Source organism: Hipposideros armiger, unplaced genomic scaffold, assembly GCF_001890085.2.
Source record: "Hipposideros armiger isolate ML-2016 unplaced genomic scaffold, ASM189008v1 scaffold_87, whole genome shotgun sequence".
In the NCBI taxonomy this organism is placed as follows: domain Eukaryota; kingdom Metazoa; phylum Chordata; class Mammalia; order Chiroptera; family Hipposideridae; genus Hipposideros; species Hipposideros armiger.
Window position 1 is genome coordinate 1,252,416 of NW_017731437.1, and position 20,169 is coordinate 1,272,584.

The window sequence follows — 20,169 nt, forward strand, 5'->3', positions numbered from 1 at the left end:
CAGCCCCCTCAGCTGTGGGAGGGGGTTGGGCCGGCTTCTGGGCTCAGGGAGGCCCCAACACCATTGGCCCTGCAGTGTGTTTGCCCTTCTGAGATATTTGGAATAATTAGCAAGTGAAAGCAGCAAGTTAGCACGGGGAATGCCAGGCTGGCCTAGAGCCAAGCTTGAGTGAAGGGAAAGAAAAGGGCTTCAGGGGAGAAAGGGGTCCATGGAGTCTGGGCAGGATTGTGCAGGACAGTGCCCATTTGTGCCAGCGTGTGTGCGTGTGTGTGCGTGTGTGTGTGTGTGTGTGTGTGTGTGTGTGCGCGCGCGCTGGGGGAGGTGTGCACCGTGAGTGTGTGCTTGAGGTGCTTTCCAGGCAAAGCTGGGGTGAGGGGATTGAAAGGTTCCACTGTGTGTCACCCTAACACACATTTCCCGTGCCTTGGTTTCCCTATCAGAACCCTGATAGGCTGGTTCCTCACAGAACGGACCTGGCAGTGTGTGTGGGTGGGAATTAGGGTCTGGGCATGTGCACAGACTTCCCTGGTGGCTTTCCTCCTGAAGCCTGACTTGGGCCTGGGAGGGAAGGCGCAGGGCTGGGAGAACACACGCCAGGGTGGGAAGTGGGGCGCCTGGGCCCTCTAACCTCACACCTTGTCCCTCCAGGAGAGGACCGAGGGAGGGAGGTGCTGGACGTAGGCCCAGGCCGGACCGCAGACTCAGGCAGACAAGCCTGGACAGGCCCTCACAGTGGGGGACGGGGAGCAAGCCCCGGGCATGCTTGGCTTTTGTGAGTCCCCACGGCCAGGGAGGGGGCTCTGCCTTTGTCTCACACTCCTTGGGTGCTGTGGGTACCGTTCTCCCCACAGTGCAGATGGAGGCACTGAGGCCCAGGCTGCAGGAGATCCCCTGAGGGCTGTCTCTTTGCCCTTTTCTCCCTGAGGACACAGAGGTTGTAGGTAGTTCATTAGGGGGCACTCTTCAGGCCTTTAGTGACCCCGCAACTGCAATTTCCTCCCAGTCGTCCCCGTCCCCCTGATCATCATCGCAGAGAAGGCCTTCCCCCCTCCAGAACTGGCCCTCACTTTTTCCCAGAGAAAATTGCAAGCAGGTCCATTTTCAGGTTTTAAAAAAATTTTATTTTCAAAAAAAAATTTTATTGTAAATAACTTTCCATGAAAAAGGTTAGACTGCTCCATGAGGCAGGAGGGTGGATGTGGGATGCAGCCCCGGGGGGGGGGGCCTCAGGTGGAGCAAGATACTCCTCCCCCAACAAGTGCAGGCAGGGGGACAGGGCGATCCCCCCTTCCTGGTCCCAGTGGTTCTAGCAATCTCAGTCGGCATCCCTGTTAAGCCTTAGCTATAGCTACACTCACTACGTTAGTCTGTCTGTCCCCTCCCCTCTGCAGCGTGGCGCCCCTGCCCCCCAGAATCCCAACTCCCAGCTGTTCTCAGCCTCCAGTCGGGTTCAAAAACTAGGGATTTCTACCCTCTGTCCACCTTTAGGGATGGGGCCAGGAGAAGACCCCAGAGGCCTTAGAAAATGTCCTTGTCCCATGCGGCACCGCGACCACATTTCTGTCTCTTCTCTCTGCCCCCTCCCCCCAGCTCTGCCCCCTCTGCTGCCCGCCCCAGCCCCAGGGAGGCTTTGCTGGGAGAGGCCTCCAGGGGCTTAATTTGCTGTCACCTAATTAGCATTTGTTGTACCTGGGAACTTTCTCTGGATAGAGACCTGGGGGGGAAAGCGGGAGAGGAGGAGGCATTGAAGCGGAGGTGCTCAGGGGCGGGGGCGGGAGCGGGGGCGGGCCCAGCCCTGTTGCCTCCCAGCCTGGCCAGGGTCCGTCCAGGCCGCAGCTCTCACAGTGCAGGGACTCTTTAGCTGGTCCCCGGGCAGGGCAGGTGAGGGTCAATGAAACACTGTGTGTATGGGGGCGAGGGAGAGGAGGCAGCAATTCTGGTCCTGGACCTCAGTTCTTAGCCTCCTGGGCTGTAATCTGAGGGCAGCCTGGGCTAGGGGCCCTGTGGCCTCGTGGGCCCAGCTCCTGCCTGGGCGGTAGGGTTCCATGGGCCTGTGTTGGGGGGCAGTCTGGGCTCTGACTTGGGTGCTGTCCGGAGGTGGGGCGGGGCCTAGCCTCTTACAAGAAGGCGCCAACACTGGCCCAGTCTTGCAGGTCAGCGGCCAGGGTGGCATCCCCGGCCTCAAAGAGGGGCTCCGGAGGCAGGCAGCCACTGCCACTCTCGTCCCAGGGGTGCTGCAGGAATGACGTGGCCAAGAAGGTCTCATCAAAGTCCAGGCTGTCGGCAGCCTGCTCCACTGAAGGCCCCCAGGTAGAGGAGCAGTCGATGTGGCGGCCGTGGACAGTGAGGTCCACGTCCCCATGCGAAGTGGGGCTCAGCGGCGGGCTCAGCTCCAGGGCCTCCAGCGTGCCCAGCTCCCCTCCCAGAGAGCCGGCGTCGAAGACGGCCTCCCAGTCAAAGTTGCCTTTGAGGGGTTCCAGCTCGCCCTGCTCCTCCTGGGTCAGCAGCAGGGAACTGGGGGGCCTTGGGACCTTGGCCACCCGCTTGGGCAGTGGCTGTTTGCGCTTATGCCCAAGCCTGGCCTCGCCTGCACCCCAGCCCGCCTCCCCAGTGGCCTCCTCAAACTCCCGCAGCAGCTGCTGGGCCTCGGTGTTCACGGTCAGCGGCCCGGCCCACGGGGCGGTGCTGGGCTCCTGCGCGGTCTGGCGGGCAAAGGCCGGGTGGATGTGGACCGGGGCCAGCCGCCGCTTCTTAAAGGCCCCGCTAAGCAGGCGCTCTGCATACTGGGGGTCGATACGCCAGAAGCCCCCTTTGCCGGGTTCGTCCTTCTCCCGAGGTACTTTGATGAAGCACTTGTTCAGGGACAGGTTGTGGCGGATGGAATTCTGGGCGCAGGGAGAGAGGAGAGACAGAAGACGGCTGGGTGAGTGAGAAGGAAGGGTCAGTGATGGGTGGCTGCTAAGGCTCCTGCATGTCCTTCTACCATCTTCTCTCTGACAGGGGCGGGGCGACACAGGCACTGCTCTGACCAGGAGGCTCTGGGACACCAGCCACAGGGCACCCGGAGCCAGGAGTGCTGTCGGGCGCTTTTGTTCCCTGTTGCCGGGATATCTGCCTGCTCAATCATCCGAGCCCTGAGCTGCAGGGTGGCTCTCAGTGCCACCCCATCCTGCCCTCCCTCCCTTACCCCACCGCTTGCGGCCTCTGGCCAAAGGCGTCAGCTCCCCCAGGGCCTGGACAGCCATCTCCCTCTGCTGGGGCCTGGCTGGCCCTCTCTGTGGAGTGGGTCGGGGTGGGGGGCACTGGGCGACCGAGGGTGTGTGCGTGTGTGTGCACATGCACACCTGCACAGGCACATGCAAGTGTGTGTAGGGATGAAGTGTGGTGGAATCTGATGACGCCCCTTGTTTGTTGAGTGTGCTGCTGGCCTGGGCCCTGAACCTCCAAGGCCCCCTCCTCCCACTCCAGGCTGTGAGGCTTCAGTTGATTGTTACACAGCAAAGAGCCTAAGTGCTCATTCCTGGGGCCCATTTCCTGCAGCTTGAGCTTCCAAGGCTAGGGGTTGGGTAGGGGTCTCCGCTTTCTCACCGAGGCTACATATAGCAATACCCCAGAGTCGGGGCCCGAGCAAGTGTGGAAGAGCTTGAGACTGTGATCATGCAGCCTGCTGCCTGTGGGTGCCCCAAGGAAGAGTCCGGGCATCCATCCTCAAGGCCTCTGTCCCCAACTAGCCCCTGATCCCGATGGTTGAAGACTCTCAGGGCAATGTCTGCCCCGCCTCAAATCACCATCCTGCTTTGTTCATTCCTAGGTTCATAGTCTTATCCAAACCATGCTGGGGAAAGGGGCCTGGGGCCTAGGGCCTGGGCAGCAGGGCAGAGGAGTGGGCAGTGACCCTGGCAAGGCTGGGATGTTTACATGGCGGCCTGGCGCCTAGGGCCTGGGCAGCAGGGCAGAGGAGTGGGCAGTGACCCTGGCAAGGCTGGGATGTTTACATGGCGGCCTGGCCCCTTGGCTGCTCTGTGCCAGGTTCCGGAGACTCGGAATATGAAGCCAGTGCGGGAGGCAGAGCCCCAGTGGAAAGCACCTGGCTCAGGTAATTGTTCCCCCAGGGAGGCTGACTGAGAAGAGGGGGAGGAGTGGGGGCAGGAAACTGGGGAGGGGTGGGAGTGGGGGGCTGGGACAGCTGCTTTAGTAAGGCGCCTACCCCCTCCACTGGGACACAGCGGGCCTTCACACCTCAGCACTCCCCAGCAAGCCCACTGCAACTCGGCAGGATGCGGAGCTTGGCAGGGGGCTATGCTCCAGCTTCCGCTTCTGAGTCCCGTCCTGACAAACTGTCTTTGGGCAAGGCAGTGTCTAGGAATTCTGGGACTTGGGACAAAAACGTGTCCCTCAGTCCATCATCCTCACTTAGGGGACTGTGTCCACCCACAGTCTGGTCTTTGGGCTGAACCTCCTGGATGAGTGACAAGTGCTTGCCCCTTGAACCTCAGCGTTTGCACCCCTAAAGCCCTCTGAACATCCTCCTCCTCCTCTGGAGTCAAATGAGGGACAGTTCCAAGCACTGGGCTCCGACGGCCTTCCTCCCTTGGGGCCCTGGCTGCCCTGCACCTACTTGGCCTGCGGATCTGGGATGAGTCCAGTCCCGGCAGGAGTGGAGAGGGAGGAAGAGAGTGGGGAGGGAATGGCCGCAACCCGCACCTCCCCTACCTGCCAGGTTGGATCGGCATGGCGGAAGTAGCAGAAGTTGTCCGTGATCCATTTATAGATGGCGGACAGGGTGATCTTGGTGGCCTTGCTGGCCTGCATGGCCATGCAGATGAGCGTAGCGTACGAGTAGGGCGGCTTCACGTGAGGGTTGGTGGCGTAGTCCACGTCGTCTGGGGGCGGGGCCTGCAGTCCCGGGGGCGAGCTCCGAGACGTGCACGACGACGTGGGCTTGCCTGGCGTGTGTGGCTGCCCCAGGCAGGCGGGATCCGCCGCCAGAGGGGACCCTGGCGCGGCTGAGCCTGGAACCTGGTGGTAGCCGTGGGGGTCGGTGCCCCCCGGGGGCAGGGTGGGGGCCTTGGCGTTGAGAATGGAGAATTCCTGCAGCCACTGCAGGCTGGTCAGGCTGTCATCCAGGGCGTCGGGCTCCTCCAGGCCGCCCTCCGGCCCGGCCTCCTCTGCCGTCCCGGCTCCAGAGAGGCGTAGCCAGCTCTCCGCCATGTCTGCGGGGACTCTCCGAGGGGGCGGTCAACATCCAAGGGCTGAGCCGAGGGTGGCCGCCACGCTCTCCGGCCCTCTGACTCCTGCGGCTCCAGTTACACAGCCTCCCGGACGCGCGGTTCCGTCCCACGACCCGGAGGTCGCCTCCTCCGAATACGAATGTGGGGCCTGCGGGGACCACGGCTGGAGCTGAGCATCCCCGCCCCCCCAGGGGTGTGTGTGAGGGGGAAAGCTCCTCTAAAATCATCCCCGCCGCTGGGAGAATCTTGTAGTGCCAGGTCTGGGAAACAGAAGCGGTCCCCTGGGATCCCACCACAGGGTCCACCTCGCTGGCAATGTTCCTTTTCGAGGTTGGAGAGGAGACTTTATTAGGCAAATTAGGGAAGAGGACAGTGGCATCCAAGGCTATCCCCTTCTCCCCAAGGGCGGGCAATCAGACACCCCTACCCTGCAGCAGATGGAAATGGGGCAAGGGAGCGCAGGAGGGCAGTACGACGGGGCCGGGGTCAGGGGAGGTCGTCTGAGCTTTGAAAAGGAATATTAGGATGGAAGATCACGGGGAAGGAAGGGTAGGGGACAAAGAGTTATGGGGGGCGGGAAGTGAGTTACCCCCAAACTCCTCAGATGTCAGTCCCCGGGCCCACCACTTCCGTCGGGGACCGATAGGAGAGACGGCTGGTACCAACGCCCCTCCCTTCCCGCGGCCCACAGCCCTTCCCTGTCCCTTACCTGGCTCAGAGCGCAGCCCAGGCCAAAGGAAGGTTCTGGAAGAAGTTCCTCCCACCCCTGTGGTTCTCTGCCCCCAGCTCCGGGGCCCCGCTAGCGCCCCTAGTCACCCCCCAGCCCGACGGCGCCTCTCTGAGCGCCAGCGGCTCCGGGACCGGCATTAAGTAGCGGCTCCAAAGGCTTCTCCTGCTGCCATGGCGACACTCCGCCCCTATAAACAGCTTTCGCTGCTGTCATTGGTCAGCAGTCTCCAAGGAGACCGCGGGCTCTTGCCACTCTATCCGGCGGTAACTCTCTTCGAACTCCCTCCTTCTGCTGCCCGCTCCCGCGCCACCCAGCCCCCTACCCGCCACCGCGGCTTGGGCTCCGCGCGTTCCCGCCCGAGGGCCGCGCGCAGGGCTCGGAGAAGCGCGCGGCTCGGCGCTCCCGCAGAGGCCCGCGCACCCCGGCGAGCGGTTCGCCCCGGGAACCGTGCTCCCGCCCCACCCTTCCCTGTCCCGGCTGCTCCAAGGCGTCGACGGCTCCAGGGACGCAGTCCCGGGCGCGGGAGCCAAGGCTGGGAGCGGGCTCAGATCTGGGAACTGTGTGCTGGGGGTTTCATTTCCTCTCCTCTGGGCTGCGAGTGGCACCCCCTCACGTTTCTGCGGCCTGTCCCCCTCTCGCGACCCCAGAGTGTTGGCTCTGGTGCCCGCGGGCAAGTCTGATTCTCCGGTGCCACCTGCTGCTCAGGTCCGCAGAAATGGCAGTAGACACACCAAGACGGGCAGGGTAATCCCGTTTCCCGGTAAGCGGCTTCCTCCCCACCCCTGACATCCCAGAGACTTCTGCGGAGGTGTTCGCCCTCCTTTCCAGATAGCTGAGGAATCAGAGCCGGTGGGTCGGCCATGGACTCCCCAAAGTCTCCTCGCGGGGTCATTTGCCCCATTAATTTCACCAACCTTTAAGTGACAGCGACTAAAGGTGGAGTCATTCCGGGGCTGTGGCCCCTCCTCCTCCCTTTCCCTGGCCTCCCTCCTGTCACCAGCTTTTCTGCTTTTCAATTATTGAGGAGCTGCAGTGTTGGAAGTTCTCGGGTTTACCGGAGAGGGTGGGGGTGACAGCTCCTTACTCAGGCTTCTGTCCAGGTGCTGGAGGGCTGGGGTGGGAAGCCGTGCCCAGGGGATGGCATGTCACCTCCTACCCAGGGGCATGTCCTTCCTTACCCCTTCCAGATTGTCTTGAGTAAAAATATTAGAGTGCTGGAGAAAGTCGGATAGAAACTTTTCACAAATAGGCCAATTGTGCAGTTAACAGCTCTCCTTCCCTTGTCAAGTTTTATTTATTTTTAAGAATCATGCAGCAATCCATAAATATTGCATCCTTGATGTCCCCACTGTAATGTGCGCATGAGTGTAACTCCAGGGGGTGAGAGGGGTACACAGATGGCACAACAGCACACACACACACACACACGCACACACACACACTTGCACACACCAGGTGTGCAGATCCTAAAGCAAAGTGACCAACAAACGTGCCAAGATCAGGTGCACAGGATACTAACTCTCCCCCAGGTGAGACAGCTTAAAGTGTGTAGGTCTGTGCCCAGGGAATGCCCCAGCATGGGCATGAGCTCTGGCAGGATGGGACCGGGTAGGGGAAGAATGAAAGGCTCAGTGAGGAGGCCAGGGTCACCACGCCACCCGGAGGCCATGGAGGAGCTCACACCTGAGGGTAGCAGGAAGGAGTCGCAGGCCTCAGGTTCGTCTGTGCCCTGTGCTAGAAGCCAGGCCCCATCCCATTCTCTCTGGGTCAACTTATAACGCGACCGTCTGCAGATGATGGATGGGGCAGTAGTGCTGGCAGCTGCCCTGCTCCCTGATCAGGCTGACTGTGGACCAGCCCCCTTGGATGGGATATTTCTGCTTGCCAAAACTCTACATGAGAACAAGGTGGGGGGTGGGGTGGGGGAAGGACAGGAAGTGTCTGAGAAACTAGGAGTGAAGGGCCATTCCAATGCAGATACATCAAGGCCTAGAAGGATCTTTCTGAGCTTCTTCCTGGGAGAAGACAAAGCCCCTCCAGAACAGGTGAAGATAATGGCTTCCTCTTCGGGTTCCTGGCCACTGTGGCTACTGTTTACCTGCATCTCCTTCATCTCAGGTAACACCACACTGTGAAACCTACCTGCTGGGAGAGGAGGTGGGTCTGTGTGCCACCACCCTGGGCTAAGGGAAGCTCCCATCCCTGGTGCTTCTGGAGCCCAAGCTTCAAGGTAATCAGGGAGTGGGGTTATTGCTCAGATCTTAAGTAGTAAAGGGGCTGTAGGCATGGTGGGAGAGACGGGCACGAAGTGGGGCCTGAGCCAGCAGGGTCCACTGCAGGATTTCAGAGAGGGTGGGTGTGGGAACTCAAGACAGAAGCTTAGATTCCTGCGTGGCTCATGTTACATCCTGCAGAACAACAGTCCTCCCACCCCACCCCATACCAGGGCAGGACTTGAGCCACAACCTGTGAGGGTCACCACCTACCTGGCAGTGCACAGAAGCCACACAGAACGTGTAATGGATCCCCTGGGCACTGGGCTCTCTTTGAGGTCTTGGAAATGGCCCCGAGAAGCTCTTCTAGGGTGACAATTCCGAATGGTAAGACAGCCAGCCCATCAGGACAGACGCAGCCACATCTCAGCCTCACAATTTGTTGTATCTAGCTTTGCTTCCCAATGTCGTGCTCCACTAAACAACCACCTTTCCCAAAAGCCAGTAGACAAAGCATGAGCTATATGGAAATCATCCACAACACAACTGCAGAGAGACAAGTAACATCCAGCAGCCTGCAGTCTAGCCTCGCTGTTTCAGGCTTTTGTTTATGTGCCTGACACTGGGGTAGGGTGGGCACAGAGATTTGAAAACAATCTCTCTAGATCTCTGTGGAAGGCAGTACCTCCCCTTCCCGTATTCAGCTCAGGAGAACTGGAAGGCAGGGGAGGAAAACATGGGGCTCCCGCCATCAGGCTCCCACCACTGCTGGCCCCGGCTCAGCACTCTCCACCACTTCCGTTGGGGCTCCTGGCCCACCCTTCTCTCAGCCCATTTCTTCAACTATTAATGAACAGGGATGGAGACGGGGACCACAGGGGTATGGATGCCACCTGACAGGGCCGTAGTGATGAAATGTGATAATATACGACAACTAACACAGTGCCTGGCACACAGAGGTGGTCAGAAAGTGTGTTTTTTCAAATGTCACCGTAGGATAGAGTCCCAGGCCTTCACGAATGCACCTGCTCCTAAGAAAACCTCCTGTGGGTAATTGTTTAATGGGGGGAATTCTCAGGTTCAAGGCCGCCTTCCTAAGCACACAGACACACAAGGCACAGGAGACGTGCTTGGCTGCCAGAAGGAAGAACTGTCTTTGCAACCAACCTTTTGTTTGTCACCATGTCCCTTGTCCTTCAGCAAGGAGCTCCTAATGCTTTTTGAGGGAACCTCTGCTTACAGTGCAATATGGCTTTCCCTTCTCACAGGAGTCATCCCCCCAAACTCCGCCCGCAACTGGAGGTTTCAAATTGGTTAAGATGTCCCAAAACCCAGAAAATGTCAGATGGGTGTCTGTGATGAAGCCACTAAAACTCCAAGTCATCTTGGTCTAACCCCTAAGAAGGAAAAAGATGCACAATCAGCCTGTGGACTTGGGCTTCACCCAGATATGGTGGGAAAACTCCAGAGCATCTCTGCAAAGGGTCTCATGAGCCGCAGTTCATCAAGTGGTTTCAGCCCACAAGGAGGAAAGAGGTTTCCAGTTCCTTCTGAGAGGGGCGGGGTCATGGTTCTGGAAGGAGAGGAGGCTGGGAGGAGCAGGCTAACCTCAGTGTCTGGCTGGCACATGGGGATACCAGTCTCCATGCGTCCTGCTGAGGGTGCCCAGGAGGCCAGGGGTCCAGTGAGGCCAGGCTGGACCGCGGGGACAGGAAGGCAGCCCTGCGACGGGGGCGGGGGCTCTCAGACAGCCAAAGGGCCCCATACGCAGGGCCTGTTCTCTGCGTCCTCCAGGCTGCTGGATGATAAGCGCCGGTGCTGTGTGTTGCGACGGCTGACCACGTTGTCATCTGCTTGCCAGGTCCCTGGAGGGCAGAAAGGAAGGTTACAGGAGCCAGATGTTTGGCTGGGTTCAGATGGTGTCTCCAGCAAGGCAGCCCCGGAGCTCGGCACGGACCTAGCAGGGTGCGTGTTACCTGAGGCTTGTGGGCCCGTGCCGGCCACATCGTGTGAGAGCACTGGCAAAGGTGGGCGCCACCAGGTGCCGGGGGCTGCTGCCGCCCCACCGGGCTAGTACAGTCACGGCCACCGACAAGAGGGACACGCGGGATGTTCCTTGTTTTGTGAACTTGCCCTAGGATCCACTTATTTCATTTGTTTTGAAGTTGGCCCATATGTTATGGTGGACAAGGAAAAAGAAAGCGGGTCTAGGTGAGATTTTCCTCAGGGCAGCAAGAAGTGGACGGGAGTGGGGAGAGTGTGTTCATTTGGGCCCAGAGTGTAAGCATTCTTCGTTCGCTGGGGGTGGGGGGCAGGAAGTGACTGGCTGCTCAGCAGGGTGCCAGGGGCCCAATGGCACTGGGGGAGGACAGTGAGACGCTCCAGCCCCTCCCCCACACCTGCTGCTCGGCATCTCTTTCTGACCTGAGCAGCCGCTGCGGTTTGCTATCAGCTGGTGCCATGAACCCCAGGAGAAACTAGTCCGACAGCCTTGGGGTCCCACAGGTATCACCCACTAAACTCCTCCTCATCCCCCCAAACCTGCTTCCTTGCACGCGGAGCACCGGCTGCTGTGCTGGAAAATCCTTTCTTCTCCCTCCTTCGTGCTCTGTATCCAATCCATCACTGCCCCATTTGTGCACTTCCTAGTTATGTCTAAATCAGCTGTCAGAACCCGTGGGCTCCACTCCCAGCTCCTGACGTGCTGACTGTGTTAGCCTGGACAGGCCGCTTCACTTACTTCACGGGACTGCAGTGAGGACTAACAGGTGACATGGGACAGTGCTGAGCAGGGCACTGACTAGCAGGATGTGCTCAACAACCAGCGCCCCCAGGCTTTGCTCAGCTACCCTCATCTCTTCCCTCTGTCTCCCCTTAATCGTCCTCCCAGCCCACAGCCTGGCTCCATCCAGTGCAGCCAGAAGCTCCTCGTGAGAGGAAAGGCATGGCCTCAGCTGCCCACATGCTCGGGATGAAGACGCACCTGCAGGGGTTAGGGAAGGCCTTCCTCCTCTGGCCCACGACCTCCCAAGCTGTATCCCCACACCCTGCTCTCACAGGCCCCCACCCGATGAGTACGCTCTGCTTAGCTCCAAGGCTCCCCGCCTCTGCACTGCTGTCCTACTTCTCACATAGGTGGAGAGTGCTGACTTCGTGAACTCCTTCCTGAGACTGTCAGCTCCCCGACCAACTCTGGAGGGTGGGCCTGAGGCTTCCTGCGTTCATGTTTGCAGGACAGTCGCAGATGTGTGGGGTGGGCCTTAGGTTCAGCCAGCCCAGGACACGAAACCCTCTCAGAGCAGAAACACTAGGATTAAGTGGGTGTAACCTGCTTATTTCCCAGAAATGTCCTGCTGTGCTAATCCATCCTAAGGCTCTAATAATAGTCCAGGAGGTGGCCCCCAGGGGAAGAGAAGTGAGTAGAGCAGGAAATTCTTAGGTATCTCTCACACCTACAGGGAATTTGGGGATGTTTAGTCCCTGGGATACTGGAGTCTGGGATGCGGGTCCCCAAGCAGTGCTCTTTACCGCTGAGGGTGGCACTCTAAGTGGGACAGGATGAGGAGAAGGCAACGTTGCCCTTTAAGTTACGAACCCCCAAATAAAATGAGTTGTTTGTTCATTTACATAATTGGGTAGATCTCATACCTATTCCTCAATGTTTATGGGGCAGGACTCCGGAACTGCGGCTGTTCGGTAGGAAAGACCAAAAGCAAATGGTAAACAGGAGAGAAGACACACACGCATGCACAAAATAAAAACACCGTCGCCACCAGCAGCTCGCCAGGAGACTGGGGATGACAAGCTGTCTGCTGAATTCACGGGAGTTCTTGGTGCCAACGCCACCATTCTAGAATACTCAGCCAGGGCCGACAACCAGTTCCTTCCAGAACAGCGTCAAGACTCAGATCTGAAGTCTGGCCTCCCTGGCCTCTTGATATGTTCTCGGTGGTGTCCTCTCCCCTACAAAGGACCCTGACGGGCCCTCAGAAAAACTCTGCCGCTGCGCCCCTCGACCAGAGGGTGAGCCTGGCTGGATGAAGAAAACCCAGAAAGCTGGAGGACTTCCTGAGCGAGCGTTATCATTTTTTCCAGCCCTTTGGCCAGAAAATGAGTTTGGAGGTTTAAAATCCTTTAGGGGAGACAAAGGGGCTTTCCATTCAACTGCCATTTGGGGGAATCAGAAATGGGAGATTAAGAGACCTCTAGAGGCCGATTTTGGGAGCACATTTAGGGCAATTGCACACACCTCTTTCCTGCCTCTGCCAAGCTACTAAGTAAATTTAAGGCTATAATGGTTCAATTGCCTTGTAGAGTTTCTCTCCAGGGAAAAGAGAAAGTTAATTCGAAGTTTTCCTTAGTGTCTATGAGGCGTAAACTTTCCTAGTAGCATCTTAGTCTTGAGTGAGTCACTCCTCTTGAGAGCAGTGAATTGAATTTCAGGTCTCCTTAAGTATTTTTAGATTTTGTTGGATATGCCCACTCCTGCACAATGCAGTCATTTCAAAATATATTTGCATTTCCCCTAACAAACCCAAATCATCTTTGCTTTTTGCCATCACATACACTCCCCAGAGCCTTTTTACGGAATTATCACTGGTCCCCTGACCACTATCCTGCCACCTGTATGATATTCCATCAAATTCCTTAGAACCATGTCTACTTAGCATGGCTTTGACATTCTAACCTGCTCACCACCTACACCTGTCACCTTAGATGTCCTCCCTTTGAGAACTTTCCAGAACATAGCCCCTGCCCCCTTGGTCTTGGGGCCCAAGAAGGCTCAGAAGCTTCTTAGGAGAACGACACAGGTACCCTCTCAGTGTCACTCTGATGAGTGTGAAGATGGGGACCTGAGTGGCCCTCGCCACCGGCGGGGTCTCCTGACAGAGCACACGTGAGCATGGGGAGGGTGGTGTGCGGATGGAGAAGAAGGGGTGCTCCCCAGTCCCGCTTCTCACTGGCCCTCCATGCAGGGAGCGGGAAACTTCCTTGTATCATAGGAGCCTGAGGGGCCGAGCCAGCTGGCGGGGATCTCAGTCATACGACGGGAAGTTTCACCTTATGGCTGAGCGAGAGGAGGCCTATTCATTCCATGGGACCTACCAAAATGGATACGCCTGTCACTCACCCAGCAGATGCTTCCCAGCACTTTGCTACCAGTATAATGCCACCAGCAGAAGCAGAGAAGCGTTTTACGGCGAGAGCAGACGTGTTTTCCCTCTTCCGTATGTCAGAGCCCTTTAGGGCTCTGGTAAGGGTATGATGGGACAGCTCAAGTGCTTACACCCGAGACCCTCTCCCGACAGCCATCACAGGCTGGTTTCAACGGTGAACCCACTTTAATCTCAGGTCGGCTAGCTGCCGAGATCACCACAAGGAGCCCCACAGGTCCTTCCTTGCTTCCAGGTCTCGCTCCCCCCTCCCTGAAATCCCATCAGTGGAATAAATATCAACAAGCAGGCTGGCCAGAGGGAGTTAGGACGAGGAGGAAGCAGAAGGAATAAGCTCAAATTTCCACCAGCATGGTCGGCTAAAACAATTTCCAGCAGCTCCTTCTGCCAAAAACTGGGGGTGGGTGGAGAAGCCTCCCGAGGGAGGCAGGAGCCTAGATTCTCTCCTGAAGCCCAGCGAGCGGATGGCCGATGCGGCTGCCACAGACACAGGACAGCGTGAAGGCAGAGCTGTCGTCCTCCCCAACGAGTGACCAAGGAGGCCCAAAGCAATCCTTCCCGAAAGCCCGGCCCAGGAGCACCCCCGTTTTTCTGGAACAGGAATGATTATATCCTCACAGATATTTTTTCTCGGAAAATCTTAGAATAGTGAACACAGACTCTCTTGCCGGTTGGAGATGGAAACCTAAGCCAGAGCCTCTGGGGTGGGCGCAGGCCCAGCAAGCTTGGTGTCGGGCGTGGCATAGCCAGGGAGGACAGTGTTGGCACAGAGTGAACATGAACTTTCATACGAAGTCTAGATAACGTAAATGAATTTAAAAATAAACAAACCAGACAGACAGGTTTACACTTGGCAAAAAGACGTGAAAAACAAATGGACAGACAGAAGCGAGGTACAGAGTGGGAGGGCAGGAGGTGGAGAGAACCCTGGGCCCCCGCAGCTCCAGGCCAGCCCTGACTAGGTCACCGCTGAATCGAAAATGACCCGAGAGCCCTTTGAAAGGCTGGCTCCCCTGCCACAGCCTGCGCGGGGCCCGAGTGTGTGAGGACCCGTGTCTTTCACAGGCTGATGGAGAGTGGCAACCACAGGAGGCTGTGTCGCCCCAACGCCTCTGGCCACTTCGCTGAGCGAGTAAAGCACTGGACCCGTGATGTGATGTGGCTGTTCTAAAGCTGGAATAAGTTCATTTCGGGGGACGTTAGAGAGATTACAGACAACACAGCGTGAAGGACAATCTCTGCTGTCAAACCAGGAGGGGTGGCTTTGACCTCGCCGGTGTGGGCACGGCTTGGCTTTACACAAGTGGCCCGTGGAGCCATTGAATGAGCACACGAGCAGAAGGAGGTCGGAGCTCAATGTGTGACTAACGTGACTTCGTTGTAAGAAATCAGCCTGGATTGTTGAGCATCGTGAGAAGAAACACAGGGCACGTTGACAGCCCTGAGCAAATTTAGTTAGGGCTCCAGGGAGCATGGTCACTATCGACCCCTGACCTCTCCATTGGGATCCAGGTCTAAAAAGTACAACGCAACTGGGAACCCACAGCTCACTGGCTCACAGAGCCAACTGCTAGCCTATAAAACGTTGGCTCTCAAATTCCCCCCTGATCCTAGCTCAACACATTTCTTCTGAAGAGCTACGGATGCTCTTTTTAAGGGCTCAGGCTCTCTCCAAGACCACCTTAGAGAGGTGGGGTCTGCCTCAAACTTCCTGTTGATGGAAACGAGACCAGGCCACCTGCCATGGGATCTGCAAGATCGTGATGGAGAGGGGCCGGTCAGGCCAGGTGGGAGGGAGAGGAAGAATTCTCCTAATATTTCCCCTTGGAGCACCAAACTCCAGGGCTGTCCTGAGGCCTCCCTTCCTTTCAGTAACAGGTTTCCAGCTTCGTAGCACAGCCCAGGGCCTCCTGCTGGAGCTGCAGGGCAGGAGATGGGTGTCCCAGGGTGAGAGCAGGGGTGTGAGCAGGGGAGCGTCTCCCACCAAGTTCATGTTCAGCAAACTGCCACTCACCGGGTAAGCAGACCTCAGAGCACAGCTTATTGTCCAGTGCTTTCACGCTTGCGATGTCAAAGTCATTGTTATTGTCACACTCCATACCTAGAAATGCGCATGTCCTCTGGCCTGTAACGGAGTTAATGCAGTTAGACAGGGGCTGGCTGTATGTTTTCTCTGCTTTGCTGTCCTTAAAATAAAAATCTTAAGGATGGAGACAAAAAAAATAAAAATAAAAATCAAATCATATGTTTAAAAAAAAGACAATAATTAAGTGGGTAAAGAGTGGACAATAAAGGAATCAAATTGTGAGGGCATGTTCGTGTCCTCGTGCTATCCTGCTCGGTTTCCCTAACTGGCCCCTTTCCAGCCATTGTTCTGTAGCGTGCCAGGCCCCTGGGGAGGGCGGCTGGACGGACGCAGGTCCACAGGGAACGTGACCCAGAGCGGAGCTCTGCGGGAGGTGGGCAAAGCTGGGAGCCACCAGTGACGTTACCCTGTTCCTGCCTGTGTCTGTCGGTGCTGTGGGGTGTGCTTATGGCCATAAGGCTCTGCAAATGACAAACACATAGAACAATTAAAGGTCTCAGGCTCCATAATTTTGCATATTAAATCAGAATCGCCTCATTCTCAAAATTCTGATTTTTCTTATGAGACTTGTTATTTTGAGTATGTTTTAACAGACATGTCAGAGGGGAAGGGGAAAATTTTAGAATTGAGTTTTTTCAAGCTCCCTCTTTTTTTTTTTTTTCTCCCCTTGGTAAAAGGGAGAGGAAAAACATAAATCCACCGTGCGGGCTGCAGAGCGTCAGGTGGAAACCACCTGTGGCCCTGCATTCGTCAGAAGCAAATATTCTACTAGAGGGAGGTGGTGGGCACAGTCACAGAGGGAGCTCTGAGCACTAAAGACATCAACCCCGTCTCAGGCTGGCGTGCAGGAGTGTGACGGAGGCAGAGCCCTGATGTCCATCCCTTCCTTCAGGGCTACTTGGCCAGGCGAGAGGGGTCAAGTCCACATGCGCACCCCTGAACTCCCCAAGCAACGGCCAGCGCCAAAGCAGAAGCAACTAGAATGACATCTGCGTCCAGGCTGGGATCCGGGTCTACTTGGGAGGCGCCCTTTTGCGGGAGGCACCTCCGAGCAGCAGAGGGGAGTGACGCTGGCTTCTGGAACACGCGGTATTCCATCCACATGTGGGACATTCCCAGCTCCACCCCGTCTTCCTGCTCCCTTGCCCTGACCATCATTCCTGCTAGCCGAACTAGAAACAACGCTCTTCCAACTGAAGATACCACTGGGGCCCAAGCTCTGGTAACAAAATCGCTACAATAGCTACAGAATGCTTGCTTGCCTAGACTGAGCTGCTGGGGGCCACGCCTTCCATGTGCTGCTGGCTCCTAAGATCCCTGTCATTGCAACGGGAGCCATTTTCTTCACTAAACCAAAACCAAACCAGCTGTCGAATAGTCCTTTCTCCCCAGTGGAGGAAACGGTTTTGCTGCGGTTGCTAAACTTCAGGGGCTGCTAGGGCAGCTCTGGGGGGCTCAGCTGAACGGCTGCAGCAGGAAGGGAGGCGGTGGCAGTTGCACAAGAAGCTTCAGAACCTATTCAATGTCAACGCAGGACTACGCAGCCTCTGCAGCAGCCTCGTCCTCACAGCCTTGGCTGAGCCCAGAAGGAGCTGGGAAGGCCACTGCGCTCGACTCCGGCCTGCTTCGCTGGTCAATCAGGAAGACCACCTCTCCCCAATGGCACACCCCTGAGTCGTGCCCCAACTCATACCCATACCCTTTTCTGTACCTTAGAAAGAACACCCCGGAAAGAAATATAAGAGGAGCAAAAGACCAGGTCTTTTACCATCTTCTTGTGTGGGCGATCCGTCCTCTTCCTCTAGGACATCGTTTCCCTATAACAGAAAGAAGGCGCTCTGAGTGATCAGGCAGTAAAATGAGTAGAGTCGACAACGCGGAGGTTGGGGTGCCGACCGCCCACACGGTCAAGAATCCTCAAATAACCTGAGTCAGCCCTCTGCATGCATGAATTCCCAACCGTGGATCGAAGATACAGTTGACCCTTGAATAATGTGGGTGTGAACTGTGTGGGTCAAAGATTAACTGCATATCCATGGGCTGAAGACAGAGCTAATCATCCTAACAGCATTCAACTCCAGGCCCTACGCCGCTGTCATACATTTCCCATCCGAGTCTGAGATGCCTAAGAGGCCCTACAGAGGCAGATGTGGCGGGATGAGATGGGACCGACCTGTAGGCACCAGGTCTCGGGCGCATTAGGGATACACGCCAGGAAGGTCAGGAATAGCCTTGGTCATACTCTAGCTCAGACAGTTTTCTAAGGCAGAAATAAACGTCCAATGAAGAAACAAACAGTGAGATCACAAGACTGCCAGAAATCACTTAGGATCCCCAACCCAATCCAGATACTCCTCTGAGAGCATCTGGCCCAAGGAAAAGTGCTAGAGCCATCACTGTGAGCTGGGCGTTTCGTGGTCCTCCCCACCCCTCAGTCAGGGCACTTCTCACGCTGAATTATAATCCTGTCCCCGACCCCTGGCCAGGGCTCATGGATAGGTACAGGGGGTGAGGAGCAGGCAGAAAACAGGTCACTTGGGTCTATATGGCCCCCAGTGCCAGGCAGCGCCTGCAACACAGTCACTAAGTGAATAAAGGACAAACACTTTCTCAAGGCCTAGATCTGGTGGGAAAGCTTTCCCTCTGTAACCCACACCACGCCTGTTACACGGAGAGCAGAACCCTCTGCTACCGGACAGGCCACCGACTGGGGTGAGCGGCTGCTGGCCCCTCCACGCCATACCCCTGACCGGCCCAGGCGTGCCACCTTGGAGGGCTGCTCCCGGAACGACCCCATTCTAGCTGCTTCCCCAGCGAACGCCAACAGCCCCTCTGACTAGGAGGCCACACGGCTGTCGCCCGCCTGTTGCTGTTACCTCTGCATCCTGCTCTTCTGCGAGGCCGATAAAGTTGCTGTCTGGAGACGCCGCTGACATCACCTGGAAGAGTGACCAAGAATCAAGGCCCAGACACACGGGTTCTCCCACCCGGCTCGCCTGGCAGCAAACCCGAATCAGGTCCTCAGGGTGGAAGCGGTGCCAAGCGGGGTCAGGGCTGAAAGGGCCTTCAGTCAGCCCCAGTCCCTCATTTCCCAGGCTCTTCTTCCGAGCACGGTGGGGCTCTGCAGATACGTCCCTGGCAGACCCTGCAGCGAGTGACTTGGGACACGCGTGCAGAGCACAGAGTGGCAAGGACGCCCCGTGCCCCGCCCTTACCTCTCCTTCGTCTGAGGGGGCCCTGCTGGCCGCCTGCGGGGAAGGGAGAGCCTCTCCGTCCTCTTCAGTGCCGGGGGCGATGTAGGAGCCGGACATGGAGGAGACCGTGTCGGCGCTGATCTGTGAGTGCTGGCTCTGGGAGGACACCATGGACATGACCGACTGGGCCAGGCTGCTGCTGGCAGGGTCTTCGGAGGCAGGAGGGGAAGGAAGGAGATGAAGTGTGGCTGGGTTTTGGTGAGCTGCCCGAGGAGCAGAGCTCTCTCCCTGCACCTCACAGCGAGGACCCCTGTGGCCTCACCTTGCCCTCACCTAAAAGGGTTTTAGATTTAAGGCTTTCCACATTTTAGAGCTCAGAACTCAACCTCGGGACCGGGAATTTGCTTCTCCCTGTCAGAATGTTAAAGAGGGACCTTGTGCGAGCAGGACTGGCAGTGAGATAACTGCTTCTCCCCCAGCTCAGCGGCCAGAGCGCCGTCTCCTCGTAGGACAGCAAGCCCCCGCTTCCCGCTCATGTTGGGGCCTGCGTGGCCATACCCCTTAGATATGAACTTGCGGCTCCAGCTGTGTTCCCGAGGAAATATTAGGGGCGCTGTGGACTAGGCTGAGGGGAAAAACATGCAATCACTCGCTCCCTGCTCCCTCATGTACCTTCTGGGGAGGAAATCGTGGAGGAAAGAGGCGTCCCTGTGCAAGACGACTGGTCAGTAGGGCCTGATGAGGACAAGGTAAGGTTCTCGCTGTCTGGAGTGACGCCACATTCCTGGGGGAAACGGAGGACGCACTGGTCAAACACTGGAGGAAGGGGGACGGGCGGGGAGGCGGGGAAAGGAGAGGAGGAAAGGGGACCCCTGGAGGGACTGAGGTCCCCATCATCAGGCGACATGTGTAGCGAGCAGAGGCAGGCCGGTCTCTCTGTCATCACGTCTCTCCAGCCCTGGCCTGGAACGGCTGTCTCCCAGGGGAGGTGCAAACTTCAGTCAGCACATCCTGCCCGAGGCACAGCATCTGCTGGGGCCATACAAAGCCTGCAGCTCAGGTGACACAGGTCACCCAGCAGCTGTGACATGGGAACACCCCAGGTTTCCCTGGGATTATAAACAGCCTTCCTTCTGAAGGCAAAGAACACAAAAGCAGCAGAGGCCTCACTGCGTGCCGGGCATCTCCACTGGGATGTCGGGTTAGTTCTAACACAAATGCCACCTTTCCTCCCAACCCGCTCCTGACATCCTACCTATCCATCAGTCACCTGGGCGGGCGACCTCCCCCCATCCCAGGCAGATGCAAAGTCCTTTGGGGTCTCTTTTCCCCAGACGTTCTTTTAGCTTACTTCTGGCTTTCCCTCCTGCCTGGGCTCCTGAAGTAGTTCCTGGCATGCCTGTCTCCCGCCTGCTCCATCTACACACCTGTGGCAGGTGGGCCTTCGGGAAGCAAAGCTCTCACAGAACCCCTGGCCTGCTCAGAGGCCCCACTTCCTGCTCTGTGACTTTGCATGTGCTGCCACCTGGAATGTTTATCTC

General features: G+C 57.3%; 2 protein-coding genes across 5 annotated transcripts in view; both read right to left on the reverse strand.

Annotated features, from left to right (window-relative positions):
• Positions 1 to 1,108: 1,108 nt before the first annotated feature.
• FOXJ1 (forkhead box J1) lies at positions 1,109 to 6,055 on the reverse strand. The gene is made up of 3 exons (XM_019644227.1): positions 5,941 to 6,055; positions 4,714 to 5,379; positions 1,109 to 2,885 (listed from the first exon to the last, which is right to left on the reverse strand). Exons 2-3 carry the CDS (start codon positions 5,209 to 5,211, stop codon positions 2,118 to 2,120), a joined length of 1,266 nt encoding a protein of 421 aa, XP_019499772.1. The 5' UTR covers positions 5,212 to 5,379; positions 5,941 to 6,055; the 3' UTR covers positions 1,109 to 2,117.
• Positions 6,056 to 7,231: 1,176 nt separating this feature from the next.
• RNF157 (ring finger protein 157) overlaps positions 7,232 to 20,169 on the reverse strand; it is a 67,908-nt gene continuing 54,970 nt past the window's right edge. For 2 of the 4 annotated variants that reach the window (XM_019644459.1, XM_019644457.1), the window contains 6 exons: positions 19,301 to 19,412; positions 18,650 to 18,837; positions 18,311 to 18,373; positions 17,203 to 17,251; positions 15,363 to 15,473; positions 7,232 to 10,039 (listed from right to left, as the gene is read on the reverse strand). In XM_019644459.1, coding sequence (XP_019500004.1) covers positions 9,918 to 10,039; positions 15,363 to 15,473; positions 17,203 to 17,251; positions 18,311 to 18,373; positions 18,650 to 18,837; positions 19,301 to 19,412 — 645 coding nt within the window. In that variant the 3' untranslated portion in view covers positions 7,232 to 9,917. Of the gene's footprint in view, positions 10,040 to 11,822; positions 11,864 to 15,362; positions 15,474 to 17,202; positions 17,252 to 18,310; positions 18,374 to 18,649; positions 18,838 to 19,300; positions 19,413 to 20,169 lie in introns of all 4 variants that reach the window. The other 2 variants (XM_019644460.1, XM_019644461.1) reach the window with 2 other exon arrangements.

Excerpts from the sequence above, each read along its gene's own strand:
- FOXJ1 (XM_019644227.1), bottom strand. The coding sequence starts at position 5,211 with ATGGCGGAGAGCTGGCTACGCCTCTCTGGAGCCGGGACGGCAGAGGAG. Across the intron at positions 2,886-4,713 it reads ATGCCGATCCAACCTGGCAG|AATTCCATCCGCCACAACCT; the intron begins GTAGGGGAGGTG and ends CCCTGCGCCCAG.